The sequence below is a fragment of the Rhinoderma darwinii genome, chromosome 7 (assembly GCF_050947455.1).
Source record: "Rhinoderma darwinii isolate aRhiDar2 chromosome 7, aRhiDar2.hap1, whole genome shotgun sequence".
Taxonomy (NCBI): Eukaryota; Metazoa; Chordata; class Amphibia; order Anura; family Rhinodermatidae; genus Rhinoderma; species Rhinoderma darwinii.
The window spans coordinates 26130165-26156883 of record NC_134693.1 but is presented as its reverse complement, the minus strand read 5'-3'; the positions used below and the strand labels follow the sequence as shown (position 1 = coordinate 26156883).

The 26719-nt window shown below is 40.7% G+C and overlaps 1 protein-coding gene across 1 annotated transcript in view; it reads right to left on the bottom strand.

The window, feature by feature from the left end:
• SHISAL2A (shisa like 2A) overlaps positions 1 to 26719 on the bottom strand; it is a 56901-nt gene that overhangs the window by 16352 nt on the left and 13830 nt on the right. The window contains exon 2 of the mRNA XM_075832136.1: positions 23926 to 24065. Coding sequence (XP_075688251.1) covers positions 23926 to 24065 — 140 coding nt within the window. The remainder of the gene's footprint in view (positions 1 to 23925; positions 24066 to 26719) is intronic.

Sequence of the window (26719 nt, the reverse complement as noted above, 5' to 3'; positions counted from 1 at the left end):
GTTTTTCAAGCAGATGCATTTAAATTCTGAAAAATGCTATTTTTTCTAAATTTTCTCTAAATTTTGCAATTTTTCTCAAATAAAGACTGAATATATCGACCAAATTTTACCACGAACATGAAGCCCAAAGTGTCACAAGAAAACAATCTCGGAATCGCTTGGATAGGTTTAAGCATTCCGACGTTATTACCACATAAAGTGAAATATGTCAGATTTGAAAAATGGGCTCTGAGCCTTAAGGCCCAAACTAGGCTGCGTCCTTAAGGGGTTAACATCCATTGTGGAGAAAATATTTGAGGCTCTCTTAAGGGTATATGGTCCCTTAAGAGACCCTCAAATATTTTCTCCACAATGGATCAGGTATAGTCCCCAGAATAAGCCGAGTTAAACTCAGCGAAATGTGTGTTGGGGAGATACACCAGTTGGAGAGAGACATCTACAACTTGGAACAGGGCTAATCAAATGTGTATAGAGCGGGATTACAAGCGACAGCAAGCACAGATTTACTAAGGACAGAAGTTGTCAAACAAACCGGATTTATTTTTATGAAGAGGTGAGAAGAAGCCTAGACAGGGGGGCCGCTGTGGATATAGTGTTTTGGGACTTTGCAAAGGCATTTGACACTGTCCCCCATAGACGCCTAATGGGCAAATTAAGGTCTGTAGGTTTAGAAAATATAGTTTGTAATTGGATTGAGAATTGGCTCAAGGACCGTATCCAGAGAGTTGTGGTCCATGATTCATACTCGGAATGGTCACCGGTTATAAGTGGTGTACCCCAGGGTTCAGTGCTGGGACCACTATTATTCAACTTATTTTTGCAGATGACACCAAGCAATGTAGTATAGCCCAGTGTACGGAAGATGTTTATAAATTACAAGCCGATTTGGATACAGTGAGTGTTTTATGCATCCACTTGGCAAATGCGGTTTAATGTAGATAAATGTAAAGTTATGCATCTGGGTACCAACAATCTGCAGGCATCATATGTCCTAGGGGGAGCTACACTGGGGGAGTCACTTGTTGAGAAGGATCTGGGTGTACTTGTAGATCATAAACTAAATAACAGCACAATGTCAATCAGCTGCTTCAAAGGCCAGCAAGATATTGTGTATTAAAAGAGGCATTGACTCGCGGGACAGGGATATAATATTACCAGTTTACAAAGCATTAGTGAGGCCTCATCTAGAATATGCAGTTCAGTTCTGGGCTCCAGTTCATAGAAAGGATGCCCTGGAGTTGGAAAAAATACAAAGAAGAGCAACGAAGCTAATAAGGAGCATGGAGAATCTAAGTTATGAGGAAAGATTAAAATAATTAAATGTATTTAGCCTTGAAAAGCGATGACTAAGGAGGGACATGATTAACTTATATAAATATATGAATGTTCCATACAAGAAATATAGCGAAAACCTGTTCAATTTAAAACTCCCTCAAAAAACAAGGGGGCACTCCCTCCGTCTCGGGAAAAAAAGATTCAATCTCCAGATGCGACAAGCCTTCTTTACTGTGAGAACTGTGAGTCTGTGGAATAGCCGACCGCAGGAGACGGTCACTGCAGGGACAATAGATGGCTTTAAAAAAGGCTTAGATAATTTCTTAGAACAAAAAAAATATCAGCGTTCATATCAATGTATAACATTTTTGTTTCAATGTGAATCTAGTCAGATTTCCACTTGGGATCAGGAGGGAATTTTTTCTTTTTTAGGGCAGATTGGTTAATGCCTTATGGGTTTTTTTTTTATTTATTTTTTTAAACCTTCCTCTGTATCAATAGGAAGACAAAGTTCTATAGTTTACCCATATTCCTCCCCTTTCTCCCATCCCTTGATTGAGCTTGATGGACATATTTTCAACTGTACTATTTAACTATGTAAGTTTTTATTTATGAGGATTCTCGTTTTCTCACTTTTTTTTACTCTAAACCCACCAGATAATTGTTTACAGTAAATATAATGGAGGTATTGGGAGTTTCATAAAGCAGCGTTACCAAGTTGGATGCACAACCATATGCATTATTTATGTGTTCCTGATGCATTTTTTATGCATTGAGCAGGACTTCGAGAAATCAAATAGACTTTTATTTTGTGCTTGAAAAGAGGATTTAAAAAGAGGAGCCTTTTTCATCTCTGTTACTTTGATTCTTGAACTGGAGATCTTCTCAACATATGGAAAGTAATTATCATGGTAGTCATGTATGTCATCCCGAGGGGTCACAAATTTCTATATTTAGCCAGTGCCTATAAAAAGTATCCCTTCCCTCTTGGACCTTTCCATATTGTATTGTACAACCTCCATTAAATTACAGTGGCTTTAATAAGGCTTTGTGACACTAATGAAACAGAAAATCTCTTACGTTTATTACAATTAGTAAACACAAGACTGAAAGCCCTTACTAGGTAATTACTCATTTAACTGGCTTTAGAAGTCTCATAATAAGGAGCATATGATCCCTATATTTAGAGCCAAGAACAGGATCTGGTCCCGTCCTATGAGATCTGGAAAGCCTTTCCCAAAGCAAGCCAAGTATAGGGCTCATGCATGGAGCCCTAGTCAAGTGATTGTAGTATAAATATATCTGTATCTAGAAGGTACAACCACCAATGAGTGAGTTTCTTAGTAAATGCTACACCATGAAGGCAAAATGACGCTCTAAACAGCCGTGTGACCAGGGTATAGAGAGAAGAGAAAGAAAATACTACCTATCTCACTGTGTAAAATTAAGCTAAACCTAAAAAAAAATGGAACAGCAGTGGCAAGGCTGTACATCTGCCTAGAGCAGGCTGTCCTCGAAAACTGAATGACCATGCAAAAAGTGAGGGAGCCACCAAAACACTTAAGACAGAGAGAAGCTGTACTGCCAACTACTGTTGCTCTTGCTACACCATTAGCAGGACATGGTAACCACATTCTCCTGTCTATCAACCCTGTTGGAAACTATACTATTGATGTCCCTCTGTGACCCCCAATGATTTTAGGCACCCTGGCCTGGAGGAAAGACATTGGGACTTTGGATTGACATCACTTCTTTTATTCTCTGAATTTGAGGGTCATCCAGGATATCCAGAGGGCTTCATTGTGGACTGTCCTTAGGATCATTTTCTCACTAGGGGTGAGAACAGGTAAAAGAGCAGGAATAGTCATGTCCGGATATTAGAGAATGATTACTAACCTCTAACTCTATGATGGGCAGACACCGAAAATAGGGGGCCCCTGTTCAAGAACAGTATATAGGACCCTTGCTTTGAGGACAGCGGGAAGTTAGCCATAGACCGACTCATTCATGGCTCTCTAGTCTAGACAACCCCTGCTAATCCACCAGTAATTCTGAGATATGGATGGGAATTAGTATAGAACCTTACATGTGATCTAATAGACAGGGATCACTATAATTGCTGCACAGGTTGCTTGTGTTATATGTTCGCCCCTGAGCTCTATATCCTTTAAAAAAAAAAAATTTTTAAAAGCCCATCCTGGTGCCCTATTGTGGGTTAGAGAGAATATGGTTTGTCTTATTACTTCACTTCCTATTTTAATATTGCTGTTGTGAGCGATAGTTTTCCCAAAGACACATTGAAGATGTAGAAAAAGTCTATGGTCTGGAGGAGACTGGGATATTTGAAACACTGCCCTCTACAGGGTGATTCAAAAAGGATGGTGCAAAAGTAAAGGCCTGTAGTTAAAGGGAACCTGTCACCAGCATTTTACTGATTAAACCAGCAATACCAGGGGGTAGTGGGTGATATATCATTTCTATTTAACCTAAAATTGTCTTCTTAGTCGGCTCTGTAGCTTTAGTATTCAATTTTTTAGTGTTCCCACACTGTATGCAAATGAGCATAAAAGAGTCATATCTTAGTTTGAAAAGAGTCTCATCTTCATTCCTCAAGTCTTTCCGAGTTTGCCCCGCCTCTTTACTTGTGATTGACAGCTCCTCGTCTTCCCCTAGCACACAAAATCCTGCACTTGTGCATTAATGTCCTCTTCTGGGGTGAGCGTACAACGGGACACCAAATTATTACGATAAAAGGCGAAACATGTTTACAGACCGTTATTTACAATCGGAGGAGGAGTTTAGGAGAGGGGATAACGGCAATTAAATTTTGATAGCAGTGGCCAGTAAGGGATAAGTAAAGTTCAATAGGTGAAATGCCGGTGACGGGTTCCCTTTAAAGTAACATCAGTGGTAAATGGCCAGTTTCAAGAGACAAATTTGAAATGTGCTTACATAGTGTGACATAAGATGGCGACATTGAAGTAAGAAAAAGCTTTTTGCGTGTTGGAATTTGTAAGAAAGGGGTCTGTTGTGATAGTACAGCAAAACTTTCCAAATAAATTTGTTAAATCTGCTCCGCATAGAAACTGCATTTCGCGTTGGGTGAAACAATTCAAAACCACTGGGTGTTTATGTCAGGGGAAAAGTCTGGGCCGCCCAAAGACTTTGGAAGGGACTGTGAACAGGATTCGAGCCGTGTACGAGGGTAGTCCTAGAAAGTCGACCAGGCTGACAAGTATGGAACTACAGGCGCCCAAACCACGGTATGGCGTATCTTACGAAAACCTCTGAGTTGTAAGCCATACAGATTACATCTTCTTCACGAGATCAAACCAGATGACAAACCGAAACGCCGTGACTTTTGCATTGACTTGCAGGGCCGATTGGAAGAGGACGAATTCGCTGACAGGCTGGTGTTCAGCGATGAGGCTATCTTTCAGCTCAGTGGGAAGGTTAATCGCCAAAACGGGGGCTCAGAAAAACCATGTGCCCTTATCGAGCACATGAGGGACTCACCCGAAGTAAACACGATCTGTGCAATGAGCAGGCTCAAAGTCTACGATCGCTTCTTTTTTGCCGAGGATACTGTCAAGGGCCACTCCTACCTGGACATGTTAAAGGAATGGCTTATGCCACAGATAGTGGAAGTTCGTACATACGAGATCTATCAGCACGATGGTGCACCTCCACATTTCCATTTGGATGTTCGCCGATACCGGAATGTTGGACCGACCGCACCGGAAACAACGATTCACCAATGTTGTGCAGGCCTACGCGATCACCAGATCTAAAACCCAGCAACTTCTTTTTGTGGAGCTACATCAAGGACAGTGTATCTGCCCCCCAGCCACAGGATCTGAACAACCTGAGACAACGCATCACTGAAACCATGGAGTCCATATCCGAGGATACGCTGGCACGCGTCTGGACAGAACTGAACTACAACCTAGACATCTGCTGTGTCACCAATGGAAATCACTTTGAACATTTGTAAAGTACAGATAAAGCTTCTACAGATAGTGTGTCTTTTCATGTCAATAAATTTGTGTTATGTTCTCTCGGTTATGAATACCCAGTCTATAATTTTGCACCATCCTTTTTCAATCCCTCTGTACTATAAAACATAGTGGTGGTAACAGGGCCGCCATCTTAGAAGTACCTCTGCTACTGTTGTTAGGGGCCCAGCTGCAAGTAGTAAAACTAGGGGCCCATCGCTGCCATCTGCTACCCCGTACCAGCTTTATTAATTAACTTGCTGAAAATAGATATAGCCCTTCCAGGCCCCACCATTCCCAAGTCTTCCCCCTTTTCCTTATTAAAATAAAAGGGTAAGGGCCTGGCTCAAAGAAATCACCTTCTTGGACGGTGACCCACTTCTCCCCTCCTCCTCACAGCAATGTAACGTGTGTTGGGTTTAGGGAGGTAGCGACAGTAAGTGAATGGCTCTGGATTTTTTTTGTGTCCCTTCTACATTCGCCAATTTTTTATGTCTCAGCCACCATGCCCACCTCCAAAGACCATGCCACACCACAGAGCCCCTTGCAGGTTGTTTTCCTCTCTCCCCCTCAGAGCCCTTCCATCTTGTGTCTCCCCTTGCCCACCATACTATATGAAATTGCAGGCATATAGGGGTTTGTCATGTTCTATCAATACCTCAGGTATTCTCCCCTAGAAGAAATGCAATATCGTACAAAGTCCTAAAAGTAGATAAAGAGAGCCAAATCAAACAAATGAGTCAAAAATATTAGACTTGGTCATTTATTTATTGAGGAAAATGATCCAATATCACGATCAGTGGCCTCAGCAATTGTGTGCCGTATACCCACTGAGACCAGTGATTGGCTGCAGCGATCATGTGGGTATACAAGCATGTCATCACTGAAGCCATGTCAATAAACAGCGTCAGGGAGTACCAGAGCAGCGGAGCTGTAACGCCAGGGAACGCCGTTGGAGCTTTCCGTCAGAACGGGACCCTGAACAGACACAAACTGACACAAACGAAAACAAGAGGTTTCCGTTTCCATTACCATTGATTTCAACGACGGGTCCGGTGCACAACAGAGACAAACGGAAACCATGGGCATCGGATCTGTCACCATTGAAATCATTGGTGATGGAAACGGAAACCTCTGGTTTCCGTTTGTGTCAGTTTGTGTCTGTTCAGGGTCCCGTTCTGACGGAAAGCTCAGACGGAACGTCAGAACGGGACCCCAACGCAGATGTGAACGAAGCCTAATGTACGCCCTTGGATTTAACCTTGTGCTGCAATCTTTGCAATTGTTTAGAAAGAGATTAGTGTATTTCACCAGAGAACGAATAAAAAACCTTTACTTGATCTGTGTTATATCTATCTATCTATCTATCTATCTATCTATCTATCTATCTATCTATCTATCTATCTATCTATCTATCTATCTATCTATCTATCTATCTATCTATCTATCTATATATATATATATATATATATATGAATGTGTATATATATATATATATATATATATATATATATATATATACACAATATAAACTGTATGTGCAGCATGATGATACATTATATATATATATATATATATATACACACACACTGTATCTACACGCTGCACAGCAGGAATTCACAATGTCTATGGAAAAGTTATTACTGCCTGTGAGGCTGATCAATATCAGGATAAATTGGGGAGCCGGCTGTCTTGGGTCGCAGCTGTGACAGGCGCATTGCTGGCTGACAGCGAGTGATCATGTGATTGTGTTTACATGTATCACCAGTGCTGATAATCAACATTGCAATTTATCACAAACAGACAGTAGAGGAAACACAGAGACAATTACATGGCAGTGCCAATCTGTTTGATGTGTTTGCAGGCCATTTACATAAACTATAAAAACTGCTCTGACAGGCAAGGCTATTATATGCATTAAATAAAAGGGAAATAATTGTAGGATGTTTAGAGTTTATAGTTTTCACTTAAAGAGGCTCTGTCACCAGTTTAATACTTCTCTAACTCCTACCTAATCTAACAAACGCTATGTTGTAGATAACTACTGTTTTGTTTGTTTTTTACTTTTTTTATTATTGATCACCAAGTGGGCGTTGTAAAGAAAAGTGTATGACGCTGACCAATCAACTTCATACACCTCTCTTCATTCATGCCCAGCTTTATTCACAGCACCTTCGTGATTTCGCGAGATCACGCTGTGCTGTAAATAAAGCTGGGCATGAATGAAGAGAAGTGTATGACGCTTATTGGTCAGCGTCATACACTTTTCTTTACAACGCCGACTTGGTGAAACGAAAAAATACGCACAGTTGGGCATTTAGAAAAAATTTACAGAAATCTAAATATGATCAGAACTTTGTCAATAATGAAAGTTTTTAAAAAAACAAACAAAACAGAAGTTATCCGCAACAATGCGTTTATTAGATTAGGTAGGAGACAGTAAAGTATTAAAATGGTGGCAGAGCCTAAACCCGCCTTCTGACACCTCATATAGACATATCACATGATGACATGGTATGGTCGCACGACCGGGGACTCCACAGGTTCCAGAAATGAAGGGTTCACTGCGTATTTTAAGGGTTCACTGTGACAGACTATATGACATATCCGAATATAATTTTATTTGGATTTTACCTTTAACCCCTTAAGGACACAGCCAATGTTGGCCTTGAGGACAGAACAATTTTTTTCCTCTTTGCATCCCGGAGGTCATAACGTTTTTATTTGACGTAATTGTATGAGACTTTGTTTTTGCGGGACGAGTTGTACTTTATGTAGTGTCATTTTTTGGTACATTTACATTATCGTTTAATTTATATAAATTCTTATTTTGGAAAAAATGCAGAAAAAATGCAGTTCCCCTGAAGTTTTTTTTTTTTTTTAACAGCATACACTAATCATAATAACTGACAATATACATTTGTTGTGTACATTTTTTTTTACAGATTTTTTTCTGTTTCAACATTGTTTTTTTGAAAGTGTATTTGACTTTTTTTTTTAATCCAATACTAGGATTTTTAATTTTTTTATTTTAATGTATTGGCAAATATCTATATGCTTGTACATTAGCCTGTGTTTTGATAGTAGAGGCCCTTTTACACCCACCGATAATCAGCCGGTGCAGCGAGCGCCGATCAACGAGACATCTGGATGGGGGAGCTATGGATGGGGACAAGTGGTCGTTACTCCGATCGCTCATCCCCATACATTATTATCATGTCGGCAGAGCGTCTCCCTGTTTACACAGGGAGATGTGCTGCCGACAACAATAATATTTTACTCTTTTAAAAGGATACGATCAGCAGATGGTAGCGCGTTTGCTCGTTCATCTGATGATAGTTGCCTATCTATGAACGCTCGTCTGCCCGATAATCGCCCAGTGTAAAACCCCCTTAACAGGCAGTTGTTAGGACATACCTCAGTATGCCCTAACAACAGGAAATATGGTCAGACAGCCCTGGGTTCCTTCAATGGACCCTAGGCTGTCTGCCCATATATGGTATGTGCCACGATCGCATCACAGAGATTCCCTGTGACGTGATCAAAGGGTGGTCCGCCTTCTCATTTTCCCTTTGAAAATCAGCGCTACTATTATCCAGACGGCACAAAAATGTTTGTGCCGTTTTGGATAATAGGAGTAGGGAGCTATAGCTGTAATGTGGTGCCCTTACACAGAGCAACATATTACTCTGATGGATCCGCATTAAAATAATAACCTTTAAAATGAAGCTTCACAAAGAAAGACCAGGCAAAAACACATAACTGTATAAACAAACACAATTGCTGCTACGGTCTGTGTTTAAATTAAATAAATTACAGATATATTGTATCAGTCTAGCGTCTTGGGTTATTAAATCGGCTGTGGTAAAAGCTTTCTCTGCAGTGATGTAGACTGGTCATGCAGATGTAATACGTCTTAATTTAATGAAATTGCTAACAGTGGTCCAGCATTAAAAATATATTCATCAGTAATAATAATGTGATGACCTACAAGCATTTCCATTATCAAGAGTCGGTGAATAGTAAATTAGTTTACAGATACATTTAATCCGCTTTAATCCGCTGCATATTGTTATAAACCTATAAATGAACTTTGTGCTTTGTTGTATTCAAAGAAAACTGATTTATAGTGAAGATTATAATCTAGGGATAATGAGATGTCTGATTTTAGACTTTCCAGTGAATGATAGTCTTTAAAGGGAACTTGTCATGTTGACCGTGCAGTCCTATCTGCAGGCAGCATGTAAAGGCACACTTACACGGGCCAATGATCGATCAAACGAACGTTCATATGAACGCTCGTTCCCGATCATTGCTCTGTGTAAATAAGGCAACGATCAGCCGATGAACCAGCAAACGCTCGTTCATTGGCTGATGGTATCGTTTATGCAGCAGTAAATATTATCGTTGTCGGCAGCACATCTTCCTGTGTAAACAGGGAGACGTGCTGACGACATGATAGAAATGTATGGGGACGAGCGAGTGTAGTAACGAGCGCTCGTCCCCAAACTAGCTTCTTTTGAAAGGAGCAAACGAGTGCCGATCAGCGAGCTGTCGCGTTGATAGGCGCTCATTTTTACGGCCAATATTGGCCGGTGTAAAATCACCCTTGTAGTGGTGGAGGACGGAGTACATTGATATATAGTTTTGTGGGAAAAGATTACGTATAACTTACATTTTATTGATATAAGTCCCTGCCCACTAAGAGTCCAGTGGGTGGTCCTGCTCATTGATTGGCAGCTATTTCTGTATGCAGACTCATACAGGGAAGGCTGTCAATTATTAAGTCACTCCGCCCACTGGACTCATATGTTCAGAGGGACCAGGGATTTATATGAATAAAATACTAATTAAACTGAATAATAGTTAAGCCTTATTCACACAAATGTTGAATACGTCCGTGTGACGGCCGTTAAAACAACAGCCGTCACTTGAACCTATGCAATTCAATCGGACTATTCAGACATGCAGTGTTTTTCACGCAGCGTGTTTCCATCGCGTGAAACTCACTGCATGTCCTATTCTTGTGTGTTTTTTGCGGATCGCGCACCTATTGAAGTCAATGGATGCGTGAAAATCACGGACAGCACACGGACGCACATCCTTAATGATAAAAAATAATAAAAAAATAAAGAAATGTAGAAATAAAGAAAGATATCAGCAACTGATGTCACACGGAACAAATACTGATGGCACACAGAACTGCTATGCATGAAAAACGTGTGAGTTTTTTGCGGACGCAAAACGGAAACGCTCGTGTGAATCTAGCCTTATACCACAAAAGTTGTTTAACTTTTTATGCATATTAACTCCATCCATACACCGTAATAGGTGGTCATAAATTTAAATATACGCTTACACTTAAGGCCCTCTTACTCGGGCCAATTAATGGGCACACGAGCGTTCACAGAAAGCTCATTCCCAATCCTTGCCCTAATCCTTGCCCTGTGGCTGATTGTATGGTTTACGTAGCCGAAAATGTTCTCGTTGTCAGCAGCACATCTCTCTGTGTACACAGGGACATGTGCTGCTGACATGATAGAAATATATGTGGAAGAACGTAGTAACGAGTGCTCGTCCTCATACATATCAAACTGTCTCGTTGATCGGCTGTCTCATTGATCGGCGCTCGTCTACACCGCCCACGTCGGGCCATGTAGGTGGACCCTTAGCAGTCATTGTAAAGCTGCAAACTTGTCCCCTGCCATTGTATAAGTAGTCTGTGATTTTCTATGCACATGTACTAGTATGTCCACACAGTTGCCTCTATACGCAAGCCCATCACACTGATCTCTAAGATTGTTCTATAAATGAGCCAAACATATGGAGCATACATAGAGATCAATGAACCTAGCTCAACTTTTCAAGTTGATCCTGCCGCTGCCCCTTCAACTCCCACTGCCAACCAGATGCTCCCAGGCTTCAAACTTCTAAGGTGTAAAGGGTTGTTTGGTTTGGGTCACCCCATTACTTGATGTCGGCAGCTCATCTTAGGTTTGTGACTGGTAAGAGTTCCCACGAGCCCCAGTATGGTATATGCATGCTGTTAATACTGACGTTCTTCACAATCACATATATTTCTAATCTTCTCTTCCTTACAACCCTTTCTCCCTAAAGAGCCGCTTGTATTGGCTTTGAAAGAACACAAAGTCCAATTAATCTTGCAAAGTGTGCCATGGCTACGGTTGCCTTCTTTCTCCTACATCTGAGCACTCTGAAGTCATCACAAATTAATCTACAATTCACCTACAGGACACACTGGGAAGATCAAATATAGACGCATAAAATGTCCGTGCGCTTCAATGAATATTGCCACAATCCCCTCATTACCAAGTTCTCTTTCTAGTTGGTTTTTATTCTAGTAAATTATTGATGGCAAAGCAGGTGGCATGTACTGTGTGATGGGGTATCATAGAGGTCAACACATGAATACTCTGCCTTACAGGACTGGTGCTTGTGCGTATCTACCGCTGTAGCAGCCATAGCGGCTGCTATGGGGCCCGCACAGTATGGTGTGATGACGTCACTCGATCATGCCAGCCTACTAAAGGATCCCATCGGCGTTGAGGATGCCGCGGAGAACAGGGGAGGGAACGGGGCCAAAATCAGTATAATTATTTTTTTGTTTTATTTGTTTGGGGGGGTGCTGTCTACAGGTGGGCTGTATGGCACTATCAACAAGGTGAGGTGGGGGGGTGCTATCTACAGGGGGGTGCTGTATGGCATTATCTACAAGGGGGAGTTGGGGGTGCTATCTACAGTGGGGCTATATGGCACTATCTACAGGGGGACTGTATGGCACTATCTACAAGGGCGAGGTGGGGGCCCTATCTACAAGGGGTGCTGTGTGGCACTATCTACAAGGGGGTGGTACGGGCACTATCTACAATGGGGAGGTGGGGGCACTATCTACAGGGGGCTGTATGGCGCTATCTACAAGGGGGTGGTGGGGGCACTATCTACAAGGTGGAGGTGGGCTTCACTATATACAAGGGGGGCTGTATGGCACTGTCTACAAGGGGAGGGGGGCACTAGCTACAGGGGGGGGGAAGGGTTGGCACTATTTACAAAGGGGGTGTGACACGATCTACAGGGGGTGCTGTATAGCACTGTCTACAGGGGGCTGCATGGCAAAAATGTTCACACCGAGTATTTTGGCGTTGTTTTTGACTCGGAAACCTCATCAAAAACAGCACAAAAAAACGCCTGATGTCGCCTCACACTGATGTCAATGGGAGGCGGAGGTGTTTTTTTCCCCAAGATCGTTAAACGCTCGTGGGAAAGAGAAGCGACATGCCCTATTTTCAGGCTTTTCCGTCTCTGACCTCCCATTGATATCAACGGGAGGCAGAAAAAGCGGTTTTCGCAGTGTTTTTTTTTTTTGCCTGCAGTGCTTAATGGCCGTGGCCAAAAAAATCTGTGAAAACCACGACAAACTGCGTGCAGGCAGGTCAAAATCTGCCTCAAAATTCCTGAAGGAATTTTGAGGCCGATTTTTCTGCCTGCAAAATAATCAGTGTGAACAGGGCCTAATTGTATTTTATTATATATTTTTCCCTCCATGCATTTCTACCCATAGAGACTCTACATTATTATTTCCCTCAAACATATCATCCCATAGTGTGGGCTTAGTAAGAATCCTACAGCCAGCCCCCTATACCTAAACTTCCTGGCTAACGTGCACTAGCATTAGGAAGGGGGAGAAAACATGGCTGCCCCTAAGAGAAGAATACACTGCTTTTCTATTTCATTTTTAAGTTTTTAAATTATGATATAGGACAGAACAGGAGCAAGAAAAATAAGGATATTATGTGAAGTTGTGTTTGTTGATCTTCTTTCTTTGCTTTGACTCTATGTTTAGTGCTGCTTTAAGACATTTAAGTTGAATCACTTACTCAAATCCAATGACGGTGATTACCAGAAATAGGTATGTTTTTTAGATGCCATTCGGATTCAATAAAAATAAATAACTGTCATAAAAAGGATTTCTGCCCCTTCACGGTCTAAGTATTTTCAATTACTGATACAAAAAGCCCTGGAATAAAGGAACACGTTGGACAGCCTCGTGCCCTGGTCTCATGTGGCTTACCGGTACATTCATTACCACTGTGTGCAATAGAGCCCTCTAGTGGTGACAAAATGAAAAATATGTCTAATTTATATGTTTTTAAAAAGGCGACATGGTGTAAGAGTTAAACTAAAGAGTGCAGATAGACAAAAAGTACAAATGTAGATGCTCTGTAACGAAGGAAATTATGACTTACTGTTTATAGCACTTCTTGAATATACTTAATTTAGGTAATCCTCTTAATTTCGGAGATATAATAGCCTGACCTCTGTCGTTGCCATGGCCCCCGATTCACTATGGGCATTTGTGCCCATAGCATCGCTCATCCAGAACATACAGAGCTGGTATTTACACAAGCAGGGCAGTAGGAAAGAGGGAGATAAGGGATTGTAACTTTGTATAACAGTGCAGATTTATATGCCACTCAGGGTTAATGGAAAGCTAGGTGACAACCCCTAAGTGCCCCTCCAATTCCAATTTTTCAACCAATCTTGCATCAGTATCAGTGCAAGATACTCTTCGGGCACCGTGCAAATGCCTTTGGTACCTGTACCGCTCAGCGCGCTTTAGTGTCTCCTTACGCCAAATGTCAGATTGGGTGAAAGATTGGAAATGTAGGGCACTTAGGGGTTGTCACCTTAGGGTATGTTCACACGTGCACGTTTGTTACGGCTGAAATTACGGAGCTGTTTTCAGGCGAAAACAGCTCCTGAATTTCAGACGTAATGACATGTGCAGGCGTTTTTCGCAGCGTCCATTACGGACATAATTGGAGCTGTTTTTCTATGGAGTCAATGGAAAATGGCTCCAATTACGTCCCAAGAAGTGACATGCACTTCTTTAACGCGGGCATCTTTTTTTTCAAAATTGACCGTCTGTACAGTACATCGTAAAACCCATTCAAATGAATGGGCAGATGTTTGCCGACGCTTTCAAGCAGTATTTTCGGCCAGAATTCCAGGCGTAAAACGCCTGCATTACGTCCGTAAATAGTGCGTGTGAACATACCCTAACTTTCCATTAACCCTGAATGGCATATAAGTCCCTTATCTCGCTCTTTTCTACTGCCCTGCAAATGTAAATACCAGCTGTGTATGTTCTGGATGAGCGACGCTATGTGCACAGATGCCCATAGTGAATCGGGTGCTATGGAAACTACACAGGCCAGGCTATTATATCTCTTAAAATATGACGATTACCTAAATGCAGTATATTCAAGAAGTGTTATAAACAATAAGTCACATTTTCCTTCATGGTTGCCCTGCATCTTAAAAGGGGGTTTCTGGTTTAAGCAAATGAATGTTATTTTTTTGTATAATTCAAAGTTAAAAAAAATGTTAATATACTTTCTGTATTCTTCACGGCTTTCAAGATCTCTGCTTGTTGTTATTCAGTTGGAACATTCATTGTTTACTTCCAGTGGATACAATTCTGTCCATGGTCTGGTGGACACCCAGGTGCACGGATCGTTACAGTTATGGTATGTGTATCAGAGCTGTGTCTTGTATCTTGTAACAAGCTGTGCGCCTGTGTGTCCATCACATGACCAGGTATCCACTGGAGGTAAACAATGAATGTTCCTACTGAATAAAAGCAAACAGAGATCTTGAAAACCGTGAGTAATACAAAAAAATATATTGGGAAATTGTGTAACTGCTAATTATAGTTCACAGATATTACGAGGCAGCAACCACTAATGGTTGTAGCCATTACTGTGCTCATGGAAGTTATCACGCAGCATTCCAATGATCATGACTTTCCTACTCTTCTGGATTGTCCAGGAGTCTCCTGAAATAAAGAAAATCTTCCAGACAGCGGGAGCTTGCTGCATAAGTATATCTATTGCTCCCATTGACTTCAATGACAGCTCTAAGAATATGTATGCAGTGAACTCCCACTAGTGGCGGGGGTAGGTAGCAAGAATTGTAGCTTTTAATACTATGGCTGTGTGGAGGGAAGCACTGTGCTGACACTGTTTATGAAGGGGCGGTCTGCAGGCACTGTTTAGGGGGGCACTATGATTGCATGCAATGGAGGCAAGTTGACTGTCATTATGGGGGCGTGCCCTGTGATCTCGGGCGGAGCTTACATAAAATAAAAAAAATACACATATGAATTATCCCTAGCAATGAATCCTATTCTTATTCTTCTATGACTTATGGGCAAATAGTATTATAATTAGATTATACGGGAGAGGACGGCACAGAAATTTATCACAGCTGCACCAAATGTACCAAAATGGTGCAATGGACAGTATAAAATAGTCATTGAGTCGAAAACAGATAAAATGGCGCACATATGTTTATGCATTTTACAAAGACCACCAGTTTCCCTTGTAACATTGCCTATTTATGTACAAGACTTATATACATATGCCCTAGTGGGATGGGAAAAACATAACAGGTATTATAAGAACAGGATAATGAATCTGCTGGCAAGGAGGTAAAACTCTTCAGTCTTTTATTGTTTAAAATAATGGAGGAATATAATAAACTTTACAGCTTTTAGCCTCAGTATAAGAATAATAATAGTAGGGTCTTAGTGACACAACACCTGCTTCCTTGCCAATATCCCTAGACCTGATATGGCCACTCATCCCAAAGTGGGTGAAGCAGCCCTGCATAAGCCGCAATGACTCAGATCACAAGGACAGACTTAGTTTTCCCGGAAACCACTTGACCTCACAGTCATGACCCATGCAACCACGAGGCACATGTGATGAAGTGGGTTGAAGAGTAAAATTTTGCCATTATTTGATTACTTGCATTAAGACGTATTTTTATACAACATCATTGATTTTCCTACTTTAATTTTATTTTTACCAAAATGAAATCTCATCAAGATAAGAGCTTTGCGTCTTTCTCCATCAGATGGAAGTGGTTAATTAATTCTATTATAACTCCATCCACACCGTCAACAAAATGTGATTTACTGACATGCCCAAATGTGCTGACACTGGCTACTATTAATTTATTTGCCAACTGACTATTAATGTATATGCATATTATTAATGGGAATGACAGGGAAGATTATAGTAGATATATGCTCACAGTATTTTACTTTATAGAGCTGCAGTTTTTGCTCCAGAGCTGCTTTTTCTATTGTAATGAAACAGGAAGTTGCAACCATACTGGTAGCTATGGAGCTAAGTATTCTGGTCACCCAGTCACCCACCTGTTTACAATTATATGCACCTAGTTCCCTGGTTCATCCTCTCTTCTCTCCTCTACTCCTTTTCTATCTCTATGTCTGACAATCTTGTGTAAGTAACGCTCGTAGTCACTGTGCTGTACCTTCTGTGCATACCTATTCTCTATAAGTAGTTCAATGGAAGGCGCTGGCTCCTACAATTAAGTGAGAGTGCCCAGATGACAGCCCACGGGGACCATGAGAGCTGCAAATGCAAACGTCAATACTAACTCACACAGATTTTACAGATGTAAAAATGCAACACGATGATACATGCGTTTTTAATTACAGTTTTTGAGAGTTTTAAATTTACATTTTGATTTTGTATAACCATTTGTATGTTTTGTTTTGCAGTAATGTCCCCCCTCCCCATTCTACTTCTCATCCGCAATTTCTCCGCTTTTGAACATAAAAAATAACATATTAAAAGCACAAACAAACTGGATGTCAAATAATACCTTGTATTTTGTATGTGATTGGGTTTCTCTCCATTGTACTCAATGTGGCTAAATCTTGGGGTATTGTAGTTGACACCAAGGGCATTTTGGCTGACTGAGCACACTGTGGCTAAAACTAATGGCAGAGTGGCTGACTCTGAGGGTGCTGTGGTTGACACTGGAGAAACTGTGAATGACACTAGGGGAACTGGACATTTTGGCTTTTCTTAAAATAGCATTATGGCTCACACTGGGGGCATACTGGCTATCACTGTCATAAGGGAATTGTGACCCTCACTGTGGTTGGCACTATTATTGGGGTACTCGAAGACTTTAAAAATTTGCTGCATCCACATGTTCATTTTTGGCCTCTGAAAACTTGAGATGTATGTAACATGTAGAAAAGCTGAACTTGTCATTCAACTGCTTGCTTTATGCACTGGGATACCTCACTTAATAAAAGCAAAAGTAGCCATTGAGATGGATGTTGTCATCATTTCAGACTACTTCTTTTCTCATGGGATATAGGGTAGGCAATACCCTTAAACCAATTTATATTGGTAGCCAGCAATGTTTACCTCCATGGAGCAGACAGACAGAGTCTCATGACATCATTTACCAGTTTTTTCGCGCCTGCTACGCCAGGGAGGAGGCGCATCCGGTCATGGACACCTGGAGCTTTGCTTGCCAATTTTATGCTATTACTATATTCTATATGATAAATACAATAAAAAATGTAACTTTAGCCAGGGAAACTGGACTTCCGCTATAAAATAATGTTGTAGGTATACATGTCGTCCTGTGGAAAACCACAGATAACAATTTTTTGACACATACTGCCACTCAGCTCTGCTGCATTGGCAAACTCAGTTATGCCCCATCTGTCTATTTAATGTTGTATTGTATATGTCGTATTGTGGCAATGTATATTGCTGCCCTCTATTACCTTCAGCCTTGAGGAATAGCATGCCCTAAAGCTCTCTTTAATGGCCGTCACACGGATGCATGTAATTCTTTGGGGCTATTCACATGGCCGTTGTTTTAACGGACCGTGAAAAAACTAGGACATGTCCTATTTTAGTCCGTTTTCACGGATCCCTCAATAGGCTCAAGTCCAATCCAAGGGATTGGTGAAAACGGGTAATGTATGGGTGTAAATCGGCCATAAAAAACTGACGTTTTTCATTCCCTATTTGACACGCTCATCTGAATAAAGCTTTAGTCACTTACTTCCTGATAATTTGTGTCTTTTTTCTTTAGAATATGGTGCTCAGAGAAGTGGCATTTCACTCTTTGATAACAAGATGAACCACCCTTGACCCCATAACCTGGCAACTATGCAGTTCATTGAGCGCCAATCTTGAGCTGTAGAGTGAGTCAGTTCATTGTCTTCCATGTAAGTGGAAATGATTACTATGACAATACATTCCTTTACAAATCTTGGCCTTACGTTGAAGTCAACCTTGTCTACACAGCTGTGCTATAAACATTACACATTTTTCTAGAATGTGCACAATTGCAAAATATGTATATCCAAGAAACAGATATAATAGGAGGATAATATAGACTAGCATTGTGTGTCCTTGAGGTTGAATATTAAAATCACCTCTGAATGGAAGGATTCTTCAGAGAAGAATCAAACTCACTTCCATTGGAAAGTTTGAACGTACAAGTGGATCTCCAGTGTGAAAAAAAGATCTTATGCAAAGCTTTAATAGCCCAGAGTCTCAGGGAATACATATTTATAAACTCACAAGTGGGTCGGTGGCTTAAACTGGTTCATTAACAATTTAGGAGATATTTGTGCCCAGACACGCGTTCTAATCAGCATTATTCCACAAAGGAATACTAATTCTCTTTTTATAATTCAACATCTTGTTTCTGTAAATTGTTCTTGTGATGAGATTTAGAAAAATTTAAATACCTACATGGATTTTTCTGACCCATTCAGAGAACCTGGTGATCTGAGATATATGTTAAATTATGGAGCAGGTACCATGTCCTGCTAGGAAATGCTGACCCAACTTTTTATTTACATAGGTCTATATATGTATTAGTACCTTCACCCTCTTTAAAAGACCGCCTCTGTACGAAGAGCACTTTTGTTTTAGACCTGGTTTATCTGTAACAGGTGTTCAATTATATCCCATGTATTCTTATATCAAAGTCATAAATCCTTCGAAGCACAGACAATACAAAATGATGAAAATGTTAAGGTGGCCGTACACCGTAGATAGCTGTCTGACGAACGGCTCTGCGGAGTGTGCATGTGTTCTCAATGGGCAGAAGGGAATAAGCTGAGCCAGACATATCTGGCGGTGCAGCGTCGGCTTATCTCCTATGAGAATAAAGGATTGGGCATGTTAAAATCCAACATGCCCGATCCTTCTGTCCCCCAACATCTGCACATAAGAGAAAAGTGAGGGACATTCCTATAGATGGTCGGCCTTTCCTGATGAAAACGGCGGGTTTGGCAGATGTTTATTTAATGTGTATGGGCACCTATAGTAAAGGTGCCCATTCTTATTAAACACATGGCACCAGAATTTCTCCTGAGAAGATAGCTTGCAGTCCCTAGTCCTGAAGAGTGGAACTAAAGTCAAGGGGTTCTCCAGTTTAATAAAAACTATTTTCATTTACCCTATTAGGGAATTCTGAGTTAATATATGGAGTCCCCTGTTCAGAATCCTCATCTCTAGGCCAGAGTGGAGAGCGGATACAAAGAGTGTCTCTCGCTCTAGAGGACCTGACCTGTTCTGCATTACACAGAAAATAATAGATTTGAATGGACACTGTGTAATGCTTAGTTTCTCCTGTGGTGGCGCTGCAGGGAAATTGAACTCTTACTGCCAAGTTTTCCCACAAATTGCAGGTGATCGCTGTGGGTCCCAGCAGGGGGGGGGGATACTTAGTGGTCAGCTTATTGTCAAAGGATCCTTCTAACAAGTAGGGATTGTGCATAGCAGAGAACCCCTTTAAGTATGAGCTCTTCTGAATGCCATGAAGTTAACAGACTTTTAGTAAAAATAAATACAGAAAGTTATGACCATTGATTCCCACTACCTATTCTATGCTTAGTTGTGGTGTATCTGTAAAAGGAAGCTTGATAATATACATTTACCTGACCATATACAACTTTTTGAGTTAGGGTTTTTCGGCCCAGTTTGAATTACTGAACATAGAATAGGAAGCGAGAATCAATGAGGTCATAACTTTCTATTGCAATTTTTTTTAATAAACGTCTTCTATTACCTTTAAGCCCTTCTGAAAAACTCACACTTACCTTTAACTCCACTACTCAGGACTATCCTTGGAGCAGACAAATGCCCATAGCTATATGATGTGTTAACCTTGATGTATACAACTCGATCTTACATCCCAGCATGATTAATTGGGTCAGGAATGGGGCTGTGAACAAGGATATGATGAGCTGTTTCATTCCAGGAGCGTTTAATGTTGGTCAAGGAAATTTTAGGTGTTGACTAATCTCCTTCAAATGTGCTAATCCTTCATATGGAGGGGGGGGGGGTATTGACTCCATAAGTCTTTCAGACGACTATCTATAGTAATGAGATGAGTTTTATCCTGGCCATATACAACTCTATTCAACATCCCAGTTTCATTAGTTGGAGCTGGGAATGGGGAGATATTGATCATAAATGCTAAGTTTTTATCCTCATTCTCCTTGCAATGTTTCTCCTCCATGCATGGTGGTGTCTATGTACCCCATATGCCTCACCAACCTTCACACATCTGCCCCATTGTATGGTCTCCTATACATCCTCATTCCTACAGTGATTTCTTACAGAAATTGTACCTTTATTCCTATCTGATGGTCCATATATTAAAATAATTCAGCCTAGAAGATAAGAGATGTGTGATCACTAGGTTGTAATCTTTAACAATGAATTCCTGATGACATTTGCATTTGTAATAAACAACGCATTGTGGTTACCAGGAAAGATAGATGCGGCATCAATGTTAAACTGCAGCTTGTGCGCTCTTCCCTTCAGACCGTACATTCAATGACATATCTCCTAACCTTGTATGTGTTTTGTAAGAGTTAAATATCTAACGACTAATGACTTATATATGTGCAGTACATGAAACCAAAAGATAAGAACACCCCCTGCTAGCTGCCATGTACAGATAGGAAGATTCTCCTACTTTGTAATGCCAATATTGATCTGCGACAAGGACTCAAAAATAGGTCGCTCCTCGTTCTGCCTTCATGGGATATTAAAAATTAAATTTGTTATTCTCCTTGTCACTCTGGAACACTTTGTCATGGTTCATCTTGACTTCAATGTTAAATTAATGCTTTTTCTCATTAGAGAACTCTCCAGCAGAGGAAATCCATGGCAGGCGTCCAAACGACCTTATGTAAACAGCTAATCCACCTAATTGACTTCATTAAGCTAATATATTGCAGTTAGGAAATATCAGTTTTTTATTTTATTGCAATTTATTTTTATTTCTGAGCCTCTGGATGGAGAGAATAAAAAATAATGTACTTATGTTATCTAGGTTTATTATAGAGTCAGCAGGTTAGTGTCCGAAGCAAGATAAAGTGCCCGAGACGCTACATAATAGGTTTATTATATTCAGCTCCCAAAATCTGTGAGAACAAACAATGTGAGAGATTTCTATTGCTAGTCAAAGGCATCAAGATGTAGATAATCTGCATGTCTATGGTGATGATCACAAAAAAATGTATTGGGCATACCTTCAAATATTCTTGGCTGCCAGTTCAAGTGTGTACATATCATAAAAGTAGAACATGCAGCTTTTATGGGCCCCTTGAAGAGAGAGGGACTATCCCTGGTTGATCTCTTTCCCTTAAGGGGGTTTTACACAGGACGATTATCGGGCAGACGAGTGTTAATATAACGCTCGTTGCTAATAATTACCTTGTATAAATGGTATAGGAAATCTAATGTCCACACCATCACAACTCAATCACAGATCTCCACTATTGGATCCAAAATCATGGCTAGATGAGTTCAAGTACTGTGTGTTGAATGCACTTTAGCGAACTGTCTTCAGCAGGGCCAAGTGTGATTATGCTTTGGTAATCCATACTTTGTAGATTGACAAACTCCATAATAGCATCTATAATACCTTACTTCCCCCTGGTCCACCTACCAAAACATTGGACAGATGGGTGGCAGATTGAGGACTAAGCCTAAGGCTATATTTACATGGCAGCATTGTGCTCAGTATTTTGCTTTAGCATTTGTCAGTAAAAACTGCGGTTACAAAACATGGAAAAGCTGCAAATCTTCCCATTACACTTTTTCTCTGTGCAGATTTCCATTCCTGGTTTTGGCTTACAAATACTGATGCAACATACTGACCTAATATTGCCGTGTAAAAGAGTCCTGACCCTAGACTCACCACCTTCCATTGAGGCGCCTCTGCTCTAGTTGTGGTTAATGAGTTACCTGGAAATAGATCTCTAAAACATGAGAATAAAGTTGGAAAATAGTTAGGATCTATAGATAAATAGTCAATAGTGTATGAGAAATGCCACCAAATTCATTCATTTGTAGTATCTATCTGGACTTGGATACTTGACTGTGCCAACACTCTGTCATTATCTGCACAAATAGCTTGCCATTTATTCTGTTACGATTCAGATCGGTGACAAGATGTTACTGTTCACTCTTGATAACGCGGTTGTTACAGTGGTTTTGGCATCACAGTTGGTACACGGCTCTGAGTCTCCTCTGTGATGGTTCAGACTATGGCTATGACTTATTTATCAGGATGTAATTTTCTGCTCTACCATGGTCTGAATACACGGCTCCATCTTTGCTCTCTTGATATGGATTTTGCGGTATCTACCATTGTTGTATTATGTTCAGCATATAAGACTCTGCTGATGTATTTCATATTTTAATGGGAATTTCTAATCATAAAATTACATATTCTTTCAATTAGGTTTTTACTAAAAACTTTTTTTATGTGACTATCCATAATAAAATAAAATCCTGAAATATACCAGTTTTCACAATAGCCACTGGTGCACTCACAATAGGATGACATTTCCTGTAGCTCATGGTTTTTCAGCTTTACTGTGTAGACTGGGAGAGGGTCCGCAGAGTCATCTCATATCATTACAGGGTAATGACAGATGACCAATTTATTGTATTGCTGAAGGCCTAGATAAGACAGGATAGCGACTGTATACACTATCCACACAAATATTACATTTATGCAGCTCCTCCGTAATCCATTATTTCCTCAAGACTGTATTAGTCTATGGATACTTTTCTGACCATTTACTTCCATTCATTGCAATTGCCTTTAAGCACACACCTGCTGCAGTCTATACAGACAATACATTAAGGCAGTATGTGTCTCCAATATGGCCACCCCCGGGAAAGTTTATAATAATGAAGATAAAAAGGCTACAACATTAAAAAAAAAACTGTAATAGATGCATTATTTCTCTTCTACAGACTTACATTTGATTAGTTAAAATTAAAAGATGGATACAATCTATTATTCCCTGTTATCTGTCATTATTTCAAGCTAAGGGGAGGCCAGATCGAGTGTTGTCCAATGGGATGACTCGAAGTCTAGACAATCCCTGACCCTAGATCAATACTTTACATCACATGTCTCCAAATCGGAAATGTGTGAACAATATTAGGAGCTCTTCCTAATTGTAGAAAATGCCGACTTTAGGTTTAATGGCCCTTTAATATCTGTGCCGTCATGTAATTTCTAGCTAGCTCTGGTCTTCTATATCTGCTAAAAACCTGTTATCATTGCCTTGTTAAATATCTATTTGTGAACCTACTGTCAGTTTTCAGGATTCTGTCCATTTTATATAAAGCTCAGAGAAGCGGTACAAGCTGTACGGTGTAAACACTGATCGGCTCTGTACTCTCTCTACCATGAAGGATATGCATAGATGGCTCAAAGCCCAGAGATAGAACAACTCTCATCTCACCTGCCGTCTGTAGACTCAGCCCAGTGTCCAGCTTGTTGTGCGGCTTGTTACTGATGAACAGATAGCAGAGGACACAAACGGTGATGATAAAGGCCAACAGGACCACCGCTGCTATGGATAAGCCCACCAGTGCCCCCACGCTGCAGAAACAAGAGCACATACTGAATCCCTTTACAAAGACACACATGTCCAGTAACACTTTAATATTCAATTGAAAGAAATCAGTACAAAAAAATCGGCTAAACTAATACATGCGTCATTAATTTTTCACTAAAAGTGAAGTTCCACCATTGTGGCATTTCACGAGATTTAATTAGATAGCTCCTCTGTGATATTGTATTATCATTAGAAACAGCTGAACAGAGCCCCAGCAGTGCTACACTTCTTGCTGACAGTTTCCACGGGTAGAAGGATTTTTCTGCTTTTAGCCCAGTGCTCGAACAGGACCCAAGGGGGCTGATAGCAGAAAATAAGTTTGTATACAAGTTGAAGCCTCCGTTTAACACATATACAGACAAAAACAATACTGCAATATAGTTGGATTTGCTTATTGCTTACCTCTCTGCACTACAGGTACCAGAATATCATAGCGAAAAGAGACAAGACATGTAGAGGGTACTGATCAGTCAAATAAACCTGTCTCCTCTCACTCTGAAGTGTGCAGAAATCTCTGAAAATCTGTTCCGTGCATTTGAATGTATGTATTCAGATGTGTGGAATAGTCGCAGAAATTTCTGCAACAAATTTGGCATTTGTGAATATACCTTCAATCATTTCTTGCAGGTGAGTGACCCTGTGTTTTACAGCGTGCTGACAGTTTCCACTTAGGTAAAATTATTGTTCTGATTTTTTGCCCACTGTTACAATAGGATCTAAGGGAGCTGAAAGCACACAAAAAATGACGGTATTTAAAAAAAAAAAAAAGGGAATTTTTTTTAATGCAAAAGTTGAATCCCCTCTTTGCATATACAGACTAAGGCTTTATTCAGACGAACGGGAATAACGTCCGTGCAATGCGCGTGATTTGCACGCGCGTTGCACGGACCTATATTAGTCTATGGGGCCGTGCAGACATGTCCGTGATTTTTACTCAGCGTGAGTCCGCTGAAAAAAAGTCACGACATGTCCGTTCTTTGGGCGTTTTGCGCGAATCACGCACCCATTGAAGTCAATGGGTGCGTGAATACCACGCATGTCGCAAGGAAGCACTTCCGTGCGAACAGCGTGATTCGCGCAACAGCTGTCAAAAGGATGAATGAAAACAAACATCCAAATGGAGTGTCATAATGATGGCGGCTGCGCGAAAAGCACGCAGCCGCACATCATATGCTGCTGACACACGGAGCTGTTAAGTGGCTTTTGCGCAAGCAAAACGCAGCATTTTTGCGTGCACAAAAACGCTAAGCTCGTATGAATCCAGCCTAACAAAAATACTGCAATATAACAATGTGCTATCACATTAAGGAGAGATATTGCAATAAGAATTTTTTTTATACCAGCTAATTGGGCGCCGTCCAGTTTGAATGAGACCAATTTAAAGCTCCTTTTTTTTTAGCCCAAATACCAAGAGAGTTATACGGAGCCGTTTTCTCAAGACTATGAGGCCATACTGTCATATAGGCTTTACTTGAGTTCAAGTTACAAGGTTAAGAAGTGTATATTTTCACGAATATGCTGCATGTTGAAAGGCATCGCGGAACCTTTTTCCGACTAATTACATTTATAGCATATTCCCTGAATATGTCAAATTCTCTTTGTGTGGGGGTCTAAACACTGCCCCCCATTATCAATACTTTGAATGGGGTCCCCATCCCTGAGCGATGATCTCAGGCATTGCGGCTTTAAAGAGGCTCTGTCACCAGATTTTGCAACCCCTATCTGCTATTGCAGCAGATCGGCGCTGCAATGTAGATTACAGTAACGTTTTTATTTTTAAAAAACGAGCATTTTTGGCCAAGTTATGACCATTTTTGTAATTATGCAAATGAGGCTTGCAAAAGTCCAAGTGGGTGTGTTTAAAAGTACCTGCAAACGCTGATGCTGCTGCAGAATCAACTGTAGCCTCTGGTGCCGATGTGGCCGTCACGATGCAGGACCTGTGAGTGACGTCACAGATCTGCACTGTCACAAGCTGGGCGTTCTGAAGAGAAGAGGATGTTACTTCTCATCAGAGCGCCCAGCTAGTGAAAGTATTAAAAACGCCCCGATGTACGCACATAATACACACCCACTTGGACTTTTACTTTTAAACACACCCACTTGGACTTTTGCAAGCCTCATTTGCATAACTACAAAAATGGTCATAACTTGGCCAAAAATGCTCGTTTTTTTAAAATAAAAACGTTACTGTAATCTACATTGCAGCGCCTATCTGCTGCAATAGAAGATAGGGGTTGCAAAATCTGGTGACAGAGCCTCTTTAATTCTTTGGGTTGAACAGACATAACAATAATTTTTTATGAACATATAACATATCTATCTGTATCATACAAAAAATTGTTAAAGGGGTTGTCCACTTTAGAAAACCCATATTCATATATCTTTATAGGGAATTCTGTGTTAATAAAGGGGGTCCCATGTTTAGGATCCTCATTTCTTGGCTAGAGTGAAGAGTAGTTACAAAGTGCGTCTATCACTCTGGAGGACCTGTCCTGTATGACACGGGCAATAATTTTTTTTGGAATGGACACTGTGTAATGCTTGATTTCTCCTGTGGTGGCGATGCAGGGAAATTACACACCTACTGCCAGGTTTCCCAATAGATTAAGGGACTTAAACAAGTAGGGATTGTTCA